Source organism: Pteropus alecto, unplaced genomic scaffold (genome assembly GCF_000325575.1).
Source record: "Pteropus alecto unplaced genomic scaffold, ASM32557v1 scaffold540, whole genome shotgun sequence".
NCBI classification, from domain to species: domain Eukaryota; kingdom Metazoa; phylum Chordata; class Mammalia; order Chiroptera; family Pteropodidae; genus Pteropus; species Pteropus alecto.
The window spans coordinates 261,309-274,357 of NW_006429308.1; the positions used below are offsets into that span (position 1 = coordinate 261,309).

At 35.1% G+C, this 13,049-nt stretch overlaps 2 protein-coding genes across 2 annotated transcripts; one reads left to right on the forward strand and one right to left on the reverse strand.

The window, feature by feature from the left end:
- Positions 1-4,032: 4,032 nt before the first annotated feature.
- LOC102880544 (olfactory receptor 51T1) lies at positions 4,033-5,037 on the forward strand. Its single transcript, XM_006903825.1, has one exon. The coding sequence runs from the start codon at positions 4,051-4,053 to the stop codon at positions 5,035-5,037; it is 987 nt and encodes a 328-aa protein (XP_006903887.1). The 5' UTR covers positions 4,033-4,050.
- A 5,970-nt stretch (positions 5,038-11,007) lies between these two features.
- Positions 11,008-11,943, reverse strand: LOC102884362 (olfactory receptor 51A7). The gene has a single exon (XM_006903837.1). It carries the CDS (start codon positions 11,941-11,943, stop codon positions 11,008-11,010), a length of 936 nt encoding a protein of 311 aa, XP_006903899.1.
- Between the last annotated feature and the right edge of the window lie 1,106 nt (positions 11,944-13,049).

A 13,049-nucleotide genomic window follows, 5' to 3' on the forward strand; every position in this document is an offset into this window, starting at 1 on the left:
TAGAATGAAGAAATAGAGGGGTATAATGGAACCTGGGAGAAATTGAAATAGAGTGATGAAAGACATGAAGGAATGGAAGAAAGAAAGAGAAAAGGAAATAGGATTCAGAACTCTCTTTCTGGAGCAGAGATTGTTCAGCAATCACTCAACATTATTAATTTAAGCTCTATTATTTCAGAGTGTTAGTAGCTTTCATTGAGGGGAGAAAAACAGGCATGACCATACTTTTAAGAAACTCACACTTCAGGCAGATAAAGGAGATGACACTTGCATATACAAAATACCAATATCAACCATGCCTCATTATTAAGAGTATAAATTAATAGTTGAGAGATGGTCATGGGGAAAGGGTGTATGGCATAGACAATATAGTCAGCAGTAATGTAATGGCTATGTGTGATAGATGGGTGATAGCCAGATGGGTGATAGAGTGATTGGGGGGATCATTTCATAAACTATAGAAATGTCTAACCAATGTACTGTATACTTGAAAATAATAATAAAATAAAATGCTTAAAAACAGAGTCAAATGAAAAGCACACGTATGAAGTGGTGTAGAGATTTAGAAGCAGAGGCTAAGTTTCAGGTTAACATGGTTTGGAGTTATTAGGGCAGGTTCCAGATTGTGGCCAAAATAGATTTCAGTGTTGAGAAATAAACAGAAGGTGGGGATTGGTAAATGAAGAAGATAAGTCTGTGCATTTATTGATGGCAGAAAGCAGGGATGTTAATCTTGGGATCACCAAGTTAATGAGTTGAATGGATCTTATCCAAGTCATTTAATCTAGCCTTCTGTATATAAATTGAAAGATATTACCTTCTACTTGGCCAGTCAGATGAAGAACTAAAGAGAGAAAGCAGTAGCCTATTCTGGTTAGTGGGCAGTGCAGAGAAAACCTTGATGAACAGAGGCACTGAACTTTGTCCTACAACTCGTTCCAGAGTGTATGAGCTCATTGGATCTGGAGAGAAGGCCCTCTGGTCCTTCTCCTGTCCACATGTCTACATTCTATAGGAAACAAGTTCTCCACCAGTAAAATGAGCCATTACCTCCTCTCCTTCTAACCCTTACATCATCCAGGATCATCTTTTTGTCCTTTATGAGACATAAGTCAAAGAATAGAAAATAATGATTGTCGGCTTTATAATCATCTTATCTCTCTATTACTCTTCCATTCCAAAACTTTTTTCCACATGCGCCAACACACAGAGACACACACAATGCAAACATGTTATATGTGGACATTTGCATTTTTTTTTTAAGCACACGTTGACTGACTCCACAAATATCTTTAAATAAGCCATGAGGACATTGCTCTCCCTTTTACTTACTTCTCATTTCTATTCCTTCTCCAAATCACACAGATATACAATAGAATATAAACAATTCTTGTATTTTAAAAGACGGAAATCATACTGTCCAACTGTTCAACTTTTCTCATAAGCCTGGCTTTTCTAATGGTCTATGGTTTAATGAGAAATAATGGACTTTGAAGTCTGGTTTTGAATTTTGAATCTGCATTTATTTTACCTTTGATATACTATTTTACCTTGTCAGGTCCATTTCCTTTCTTTTAAATAGGAGAAAACATCTTATCAATTTTCCCCGGGGTTATATAAAATTATATATAAGATGTCTACTAAATGTTAATATATATAAAAGATCTTAATTCTTTTCCTTTTCTCTCAACCTATCCTGCTTCTTCTCCCAATCAATGAGAGGACAATTATACTCTTTATGTTCCCAGTATGTGGGGAAATGATTTCCCTCTGGCTTATCCTTCCCTCAGTACTTCCAGGCTAAATCTATATTTCTCTCATCTAGTCTTTATTTACCTTGTGACCATCCATCAATAAGTCTAATGTAAATTAAGTTTTTGACCTTTTATCATGTACTAATGACTGTGCTTGTCTCTGGAGAAAATATAAAGTCGAAGGCATATGTTTTATATTCCCAGAGAGCCAGCATCCTAGAGAGAGAAAGAAATGTGATCAAGCAGTGGGATTTTAGTGTCATAAAAAGCATATATAAAGTACTGTTGGAGGAAAGTCAATTGAGGATTTCACATTGTGGAAAGAGTCCTAAACGGTTATCACAGAGAAGATTTGCTGTTAATATCTGTGTTTTCAGGCTGAGAACAAGAATGAAGTAAATCTTAAGATATTACAAAGACTTCTATTTTCTTGTCTGGCTAGTCTTCTCTGTTTCCCCATGTAGTAATCGACCTCCATTAATATTTTGCCTTGGTTTTTCATATTATTCTTTCCACTAGATTGAGAGAATTTTGAATGCAGATACTGTCTTTTACTTATTTCTGTCTCTCTGACCATCAGCACAGTAACTGGCATTAAAATAGTGATTTAGAGTCCGAGTGGTAGATTTTATTCAGCATGTTTAATCCATATCTCAGTTGGCATTAGTTTTCCTGATTCTTGGTGTTCTTTCTCAACTATATGTAATATAATTATACTAAATATTATAGCAGAAAAAGCAATTAGTCTTTTTTTTCTTCCCTTTGGAGTAACAGTGACTATTTCTATCACCATCTTCAATAGACTGAAGAAGAGGGGAGAAAATTATTAACAACCCCTCAAATTTCTCCTTATATAACTGGCAGTCTGGTGCTAGAAAATTCTATTATATATCTATTCAGATATAAATTTCTTGTATCTACTCAAACACAAAGGCAGAAAACCTAAGACTACTGAAAAATAAGAATACTTATGGCTGGCCATATCTGCACAACTGGGCTAGGTATATCATTCCTTGTTAGCTCTCTGTCGAAGACTAAATATCCTCAGTAAAAAATTAAAAGTCAGTAGTGATGACACCAGCACTCTGTAAACACATCTTGAAAAAAATCACAATGTTCATTTTAAATATAGGTTATAGATTCTGCCTCTTCTTTGGCACTATCTTTTTTTTTTTTTTTTTCAGCTATCATTCTGTGAACTTTCTCACACAGTGAACTACTTAATATTCCATTTTGTAATGTCAGCTTAGCCTGCTAATCCCTGAGTGATTCCCTTTAGTTATCAGTCCCTCCCTCTATCCCATTCATGCTTTTTACAAAATCATTCATCACATGTTGCTAAGTACCTCCCAGGCCTTTCATATGAATGTTTTGTTTAGGCTTACCTACTATGCATAGACTAGGCCTAAGTCATGTATTCCAAATACTATTTGGAATTTTTCCCTGGATTAATTAGGACAGTCAACTCATAGTGGTTTTTTTCAAAGTTATACGATAGCTATTCATGGGAAGAAACAAGTATCTTAAGGTGTAAGATGAAGAAAAGGAGAGCAAGACCCTATTATTTCAGTAGACCTGGAAAAGTGCAGAGAGAAACAGAATTAGAGTACAAGATGAATCTAAGTCCCATACATATGTGGAGTGGGTAAGGGAGAAATTATAGAAATGATTTTATTATAAGAGGAAGAATAAAGAAGCCCTGATACAAAAGGAGATTTCTAATAGAGACTACTAGGAGAGGATGGTTGATGATTCAGGTACAAGGATATCTCTGGATACAATATTCCAGACCAGCTTCTAGCAAGGACATCATAGATATTTCTGTCACAGGTGTCCAGTAGCTCTTATATGCTTCTCCGTTATTTCTGGAGAAAGTTATATAATTTGGAGACTTAATACAAGGACCCATTGGTTGTTATTGTGGTAACTGTTGTTGTTTTGTTGTTTTGTTGTTGTTTTGTTTGATAACATATTTTTGACATAAGTCTATGAGCATTTCATACTTCAGGTAAGGGCTAGTCTGGGCAGCAGGATGGGGATGAGCCTAGAGAAGTTGATGGCTACAACTGGGAGAGAGTAAAGGGAAAAAAAATGAGGCCAGGTTCTGACAAGAAAAATTCAAGATACTGTGAAATGATGTGATAGGTACCATAATTAGATTGGGGGTTTTGAATACAGAAGAACTATTGTGTAATTTGAGAAGAGTTTATCAAAGATTCAGGGCTTGACAGAAAGGATCAATATAACAAACACTTCAATTTTTTTCTCTCTTTTCAGAGTGTGTCCTCAACCCACCATGGTAATTTTCAATAACACTACATCCTCCTCCTCACACTTCCTCCTCCTCACTGCGTTCCCTGGGCTAGAATTGGTTCATGTGTGGATCTCTATCCCTGTCTGCTGTCTCTACATCATTGCCCTCCTGGGAAACAGCATGATCCTGTTTGTCATCATTGTTGAGCAGAGTCTCCACAAGCCCATGTACTATTTCCTCTCCATGTTGTCAGCTGCTGATCTATGTCTAACCATCTCAACTCTCCCCACCGTGCTTGGAGTTCTCTGGTTTCATGCCTGGGAGATCAGCTTTAATGCTTGCCTAATTCAAATGATGTTTGTACATACCTTCTCTTTCTTTGAGTCCTCAGTGCTGGTAGCCATGGCCTTTGACCGCTTCATGGCTATCTGTAACCCACTGAAGTATGCCACCATCCTCACAGACATGACGATCATGGTCATTGGACTGATCATCTGCATACGACAAGTAATTTTCATCTTTACAATATCTCTATTCTTGAAGAGTCTATCTTTTCACGGGGGCCAGGAGCTTTCCCACCCATTTTGCTACCACCCAGATGTGATCAAATACTCATATTCCAAAGCTTGGATCAGCAATTCTCTAGGCATGTTTCTTCAGCTCTACCTGAGTGGCACCGACTTATTGTTTATTCTTTTCTCCTATGTCCTAATTCTCCGTACTGTCCTGAGCATTGCGGCCCCTAAGAAGCAGCAAAAGGCTCTCGGCACTTGTGTCTGTCATCTCTGTGCTGTCACTGTTTTCTACATGCCAATGATCAGCTTGTCCATTATACACTGTCTCCTCAGCTCAACCTCAAGGGTAGTCTGTAGCATTTTGGCCAATGTTTATTTGCTCTTACCACCTGTACTGAATCCTATCATCTACAGCTTGAAGACCAAGACCATCCAACAGGCTATGCTCCAGCTGCTCCAGTCTAAATGTTCACGGGGCCCCAATGTGAGGAGTCTTAGAGGAGGGTGGGATTGAAGGGGAAAACTTGCCAGTACATAAATCACATTTAAGTAGGAAAGGGATTCGGGTCTATCTCATTATTAGGCATTTTGAAACTTAGGCAGTTTCAATTAAATTATAGGTGCAGAAAGAAGAAAATAATTTCCCCTAAGCTTATCAAAAGTTAAAAAAAATCTTAGCTTTATAGCAACATTCTGTGATTATACCTGCAGGAAATTTCCAAATATTGAGCATAACCCACATCAGTGTCCCAGGAACACATTCCATACCCAATAGAAGTGTTTTATAGATAACCTGTAACTGCTGCCCCTCAGTTAAGAGTGAACAATGAAGAATTTAAAATTCAAATAAACATTTCTATATTGTAAGGCAATTTAGATACAAGTGACATTTATTAAGAAACTAACTAATGCAAGAAACTTTACCAGATAAATCACATATGTTGTATATATTCTGTCATTTAACAAGTACAAAATAAAATAGTTATTCCTATCTCCATTTATTTTTGAACAGTACAAATAAAATTAAGAAGGTAAGACTTAGATTAAAAACAACCATAGAAATTTATTGTAGAATATAAGAAGGTGTAAGTTGAGAGATATAGTATGATCTAATATAGTTCATATTTTGTAAAATGTCATTTTTCCTTGAATATATTTCACTATAGTTCTTGATAAAATCCTCGGACTATTTGTTAAAAACAAAAAACAAAAAACACTGCAATGCAAAATCAAATTAATTTTGTATATATTCCTCAAACATTTAAAACAATTACCGGACTCTTGTGCACATTAAAAACACAATAAGATAATTTTATTCTCAATTTGGTTATCTGCTTAAAAACACAATTCTTAGACCAAAAAAAAAAATGATAACACTTTTATTTTTGCATTTAGCTGAACAGAATCATTTATTTCTGTGGTCAAATTTCTCAGGAGGCAATAGAAATTTTTCCTTGAGCTGGTAAGTAGAAAAGTTACAAATGTGTACATAGAAATATGTAATTGAAAACTCTAGGAAATTCTTGCACACTGGGTTCAGTTCCTAGAAGCACCTCTAGAGAGCCCCACCTCCTTACAGATGCACTCCCTGAACCTCTATATTTTCTTTAATTCCTTTTTTTTCTTAGTAAAAGTGAAACTTTCACAGTTCCAATTGCTATTTGTTATACTCCACTGAATTCAATATGTAAAATCACACATTGCCTTATTTTTGTCTCCATTGCCTGGATGTTCTAGTACAGTTCTGGTTCTGATTCCACCATCCCTCTTCAGTGTCTACCCTGCTTCAGGACTGCAATTTTTTTCTATTAGCCCTTGTTTCTTGGGTTGTTCATTTTCTACCTAGCTGTTAGGTTCCTTGACCTTTTGGTGTAGTACTTGTCATTGGAGAATTGCACAGTGACCTTAATGCTTTTTCATAAAAAGTCTTTTGATAACCTTTAATAATATTTGTTGGGGAAGAGGTAACCTCACTATAGGGTTGATAAGATGTTGAGAGAATGCTCTTAACTTGTGTTTCACACACAGAGTTATAAAACTTTAGTTCCACCCAGGATAATTCATGTCTGAGCACAGTGGACCAAGCAGATATGCTGATCTGAGCCTCCTGTCTCTGCCCCCTACATGAACTTCCTACTCCGGGCATACAGGGATTACCACTCCCAAACTGGTTTGTTTGCTTCAATTTTCTGTTCAAACTCAAGCACTGACAACTTCGTGACTGCTCAAACCTCAATCCCCTTTTCTCTAAATATTAACAGTTAAGATTATTTGTATAATTTCCCTTTTATACAGCATATTCAGGTACTTTTGATATCTCTTTGGTGTGCCCCATGCATAATGTGACAAAAGCCAACATTTTAAGTGGAGAATAACCAGTGTGGGGTCATCCAGAAAATAGTGCATTTGGAAATAAAATTCACTGTTTTTAGACTTCAAGGACAACACTGTAGTCAGAATGTCTCTTGGCCTTATGCACTTTGTGCGAAGTCTTCGTATTCCGTTATACCACAATTCAGGATTTCAAATTTCAATTTTCCATTCTTGTGTTAGTGCCAAAGAAATGTCTCTTTGGTTCCATCTTCTTCAATTGGATAAAATGCAATTATGCAAAAGTTCAAGAGTCCCAAGATGCATCTAATTTCTAGATATCTTGTTCTAGAACAAGAATTAAGAATAGAAGCCTTTTTCTTAGATAGTCTGCTAGTAATCCCAGAATAGAAGAACCAGAAGGAAAGAGACAAAAGAATTTGTGAATTTAGATAAAAATTTTAGATATATGATTTAGCTAAGAATCACATGGGAATGGGGTGTAAAGGACTACCACAGGATTGAGCATGTTAGAAGTGCTAGATGAGGTGACATGAAACTCTCTGGGGGTTTTTGGGAATGATATAAAATACCAAACAATTGTTCTCAATATTCATGTTTTTAAGCCCAGGTATTACTGTGCCTAGAGAAGAAAGAGGGCTTTTACAGTAGCAAAGAAAGGCCAGTGGAGATGAACTAAGAAACAGGAACGAAAAGATAATTTTTCTTAGAACAGGTGTCTCCAACTCCTGGGGCCATGGATAGCAGTCTGTGGCCTGTTAGGAACCAGGCTGCACAGCAGGAGGTGAGCGGCGGGCAAGGCAAGTCAGTGAAGCTTCATCTGCTTTTGCATCTGCTCCCAGTGCTAGCATCACTGCCTCAGCTTCACCTTAGATCATAAGGCATTAGATTCTCATAAGAGCAATGATCTCTGGTGCCAAAAGTTTGGGGACTGTTGGCTTAGAGGGCTTCATAGTATATCAGAGATTCTGACCCTGAAATCAACCTGTGACAGAGGAGACAGCCCATATCACACCCTAATCTAAACCAGCCAAACTTTTCCTCATTAATTCTTATTAATATCAATTTAATTGCTTCTTTGGAAGACTTTTCTAAAAGTTTTTTTTTTTTGTTTTTGCTTTTGTTTTTTTAGAGCCACAACTCTATTTATAATTCATAAATTTAAAAACATCTGGAAAAGCCTTTAATATTTTTTTTTATAAGTTTGGTTCCAAAACTTGTTCACATCATAGCAAAAGATAACATGAACTGATGTGAATATATTTACCATCATTATTTATTCCACGTTGGCTGAATACTCACACATTTCACTTCAGAAATATAGCTGTGCTGAATACAGGGTAATGCTTCAAAGGTTGTAGAGTCTTTCAAAGTATAAAAAATCTGAATTCCAAGGGTTTTAGATAAACAATTGTAAGTATGTGCAATCATTCTTCCAGTTTTATGATAGTCAGCATATAAGGCAGTCAGCCATTTGTATGTTAATCTTTTATTAATCTAAATGTACTTTTCAATCTGACTCAAAATGCAACTTACCAGTTCAATACATAAACATTTTCATCAGTGTATTTTATCCCTATAGTAATTGTTAAGAAGACATAAATTTGTGCTTTGTTGTTATTTCAAGGAATCTATTTATTTGGAGGTTTTTCTGATTGTAATATATATATATATATACACACACATATATATATGTATTAGATTGCAGTGTAATTTTTGCTTTTACTATGACTTGTGGTAAAAAAAAAAAAAATGTTTGAGAAGAACCCCTAAGCCTTATTTCTTAGTCTAGCACCATTATACACGATATACTGTATTGAGAAATTTAGAAAAGTATTTTAAAGATAAAAATTATTCACAATACTACTAATGAGAGATTGTATATGATCTTTTTTTTTTTAGTTAGCTAACATATCACACACATGTAGTTATAAACTAAGATAATAGTGTATATTCAAATGTACATCTTATTTGTTTGCTTGATAGTATTATTGTTTCTATTAAATCGTATTTTATATTAGATTTAACTTCCTCCAGGAAGCTTTTTTTTGATTCTCCACTAAACTAGGCAAGTTACTATTTTTTTATTTGTGCTTTCCTATATGTGTGTTTAAACTTATGATACTTTATTCGGCTGATTTAATTATTTATTTACATGTTCTCATCACCAGATTGTAAGCTCCTTGATAGTAGAACTGTTTTATGTTTCTTTACTCCTTAACATCAGTGCTTAGTAATGCTTAAGTAAATACCACTTAGTGGTTGGTTGATGCTGTGTTGCTTAGGTGATTAATACTTGATATTATTTGTATATCATGGTTAGTGTTACCATTTCCTATTATTTAACATTTCGGTAGTTTACAGCAGGAGTTCCCAACCCCCCAGGGCCTTGGACCTACCAGTCATTGGCCTCTTAGGAACCAGGCCACACATCAGGAGGGGTAGGGGAATGAGCTTAGCTTTATCTGTATTTGTAGTCACTCCCCAGTGCTAGCATCACAGCCTCAGCTCTACCTCAGATCATCAGGCATTAGATTCTAATAGGAGCATTGGTCCCTGGTGTCAAAAAGGTTGGAAATTGCTGGTTTACAGTATTTTTATCATATAAAATAAACCTTGATATATAGTCTTATAAATATATATTTGATCATACCTCTGATTATGTTCTTAGATTCCTAGAATGTGCATTATTAAATTTCGAAGGAGGCGTATATTGGATGAGGTTGTAGGCCTGAAAATATACTGCCTGAGTTTAAATTCAAGCTCCAACTATTTTATATTTCTGTGTCTTTAGAAATGTTTTTTAACTTTTCAAAGTTTAAATTTCTTAATCCACAAAATAGGGAGAAATAATGAGATCCACCTTCCCAAATTTTTGCAAAAGTTAATGGAGTTAATACAGGCAAGTTTATATAGCCTAATGTCTGGTACTTGATAAGCATTAAATATATATATGTTATTATCTTCTAAATTACACTATTTAAATGTTACTCATATACCTAATTAATTGCTTTTCAATAAAAACATGTAACACTTTTCCATTTTGTTATTTCCTTAGAAAATTGTTTCAATCCAGAGATTACTTACTTTATTTACTTATGTTTAAGTGAATTTTTAAATTATCTTTGTATTTAATTCTTAATTTATTTTAGTTTATTTTCATGTGTGATAAAAGATCATACAGATATGGTTTTATGAAGACTGTGTTTTTCCTATCACTATTATTTGAATAATCAATCTATTTTCAATAATGTTCTGATATTCTTTAATTATATATTATTTTCATATCATGTATGGTATATTACAGTGTGTTTATTCTATTTCTTTGTTCTCATTGATTTGCTGAGCTAGCTACACTGAATTATATAGTTTAATAAATGTCACTATCATATAAAACTTTATTACAATTTCTATTTATTTTTATCTTACACTCTTCAGTTTACTCTTGGAAATCTATTTTTAGAATTTTTTTGGTAAATTCTCAATGAAATATTATTGGAAGTTTGATTGGAAATGCATTAAACCTGTATTATAATGAGGAAAACAGACAAATTTTAGCCTACTTACTCTTCTGATCCAGAAACATTTTATTCACAATCTTTGACTTGGGCCATTTCAGGCTTATAAAGATTTGAATTTCTGAGTTGAAGACAAATTCTAAAAGGAGGATAAGTACTCTTCCATGTTTCTTTCATAACAATCTGCTTGCTTTTCCTTGTGCTTAAACAAGACATGAACTGTTTTTCAGAATAGCTTCTTTGGCTTAAAATTTACAGCTACTCTTTACTAATTTTGCCAATAGATTTTCTATCATTCCAGATGTTCTGTGTGCTTGTAATTTATCATCATATTCTGACTTCTCAAACGCATGACATTTACTTCCATGTGTATTTATCCTGGTACTGTAAATAATGTAACTAAAATTGTATGTTAGTGTACTAATTTGTGATTTTAATAATATTGTAAACTATCCTATACATACCTGTCAATGCCCATGTCAGTCCCAAGTTCACAGACCTCAGTGCTCAGCACATATGCTCTATTGGTTATGAGAATGATTAATAAACATAAGAATAAATCATCCATAATCCTTAGAAAGAAATTATTTTATTCTCTGATCCTGGCTGACCCTGCCTCACTTTTCCCCATACCTTTATTTTAGACCTAATTTCCCAAAAACCTTCTCACGAATTTGCCGTGTCTTCACACAGTATACAATGGGATTCATCAAAGGTGGCACTATCAAGAAAATGTCAGCACAGATGATTACAGCACTTGGGGAATTGTAATTGCCAAAGCGGTGCATTAAGGCTAAAGCAGCGATGGGTATATAGAAGATGAGCACAGCACAGATGTGGGAGACACAGGTGTTGAGGGCCTTGAGCCGTTCCTTATGAGATCCAATTTCCATCACAGTCTTCAGAATGAACACATAGGACACAGCAATGAACACACTGTCTGACATCATACAGAGAGCAACAAAGAAACCATAGAAAAAGTCAGCTGTGTTCTCAGAACAGGCCAGGTTCATGACATCCTGATGCAGACAATAGGAGTGAGAAAGTAGGCTTTTTTTACAATATATTAATGTTTTGAGAGTGAAAGGAAATGGGAGCATTAAGAGCATGCTTTTAATGGAAAACACCAGGCACATCTTAGCAACTCTGGCATTGGTGAGAATAGAGTTGTATCTCAGAGGGCTGCGTATGGCCAAAAAGCGGTCAAAAGACATGATCAGGAGCACAGAGGACTCCATATCTGTGAATCCGTGGATAAAGAATTCTTGAGCAAAGCAAGCGTTTGGGGAAATTCCGGTATTATTGAAAACAAAGACGCTCAGCACAGTGGGAAGGGATGAGAAGGACAGGCCCAGGTCAGAGATAGCCAACATGGAAAGGAAATAGTACATGGGTGCATGGAGTGAGGGTTCTGTCCTGATCACAAAGAGGATGGTGCAATTGCTGAAAATGGCCACCAAGTACATGAGGCAGATAAAAATAGAGATCCATTCATGAACATGCTCCAGTCCTGGGATTCCAATCAGGAAGAAGGTGGAGATCTCAATTTTAGAGGAATTGACAGTGTACATGATGAATCAGTTGAAAAGTATTCCCAGATCTGAAATGACACTTTCAACATAGGTCTATTATGCTTATCTCACTCCTTTCGGCACTTTTGTTTGAGACATAAGCAAAGAAAACACAATTTTGAGACTTCTCACATTAAGGAATAAAATAATGAGGTTTTTCTTCTAAACAGACAATTGCTAATAGAGTCAAATAAAGTTAATTGAAAAAGAGAACCAGAAATACAGGTATTATTTTGATCAATTACACTTCTCCATGAGGTCCTCAGAAAAAAATATCCATGTAAAAAGCAGTGACTTGCAAATAATTTTCTTTTGCTATTAGGCTTTGCCCCTCTCTACCCCCATGCCAATGAAAAATTGTATACAATCAGGCAGAACTGCAGGGTAACTCTCTTTGCTTTGTCCAGAGTGAGCCTAGAATTAAAAAAAAAAAAAAAAAAGAGAGGAAACCACAGGAATTAGATTTTAAGAGAACCAATAATAAGAGTTTTTTTTCCAATTTTTAGAGTTTTTTGCTGTAAACAATTTTCAGACCAGGCCTGGAACTTCTGAAGGTGATTTTACTCACAAGCTCGCCATAGGAAGCAGTATAAAGAAAGGACAGAAAGTAGGTCATATGTACTTGTTAACTCTCTCTTATAATATAGTGAAAAATCCCATGTGTTTGTATGGAAGCAGATAGAATGACCTTAAAAATGACTAATCTACTTTGGGTGTTGAACACACAATACAATATACATATGACGAATTATTGAATAGTAGACTTGAAACATAATTTTATTAACCAATGTCACCTTAATAAATTTAATTTAAAAAATGACTAATCTACAGCAGTGATCTCTATCCTTGAGCATGGGATGACAGGAGGGATTCTTGGGCTTTCTCTATAGTCCAGCATAGACTATCATAGATATAAAGTGGCTTAGTCAACTGGACTATACTATAGGCCAGACATAGTATGTTGGTGATGTGGGAGATTGGTATTATTTGAATCTACTATTTTTTTCTGACACTGTGAGATAAATAGATGTTCTACAACTACAGAGTTTTGTTCACAGACAACTGAGTTAACTATGCACCTTTGAGAGTCTTCTCTTTATGGAAAT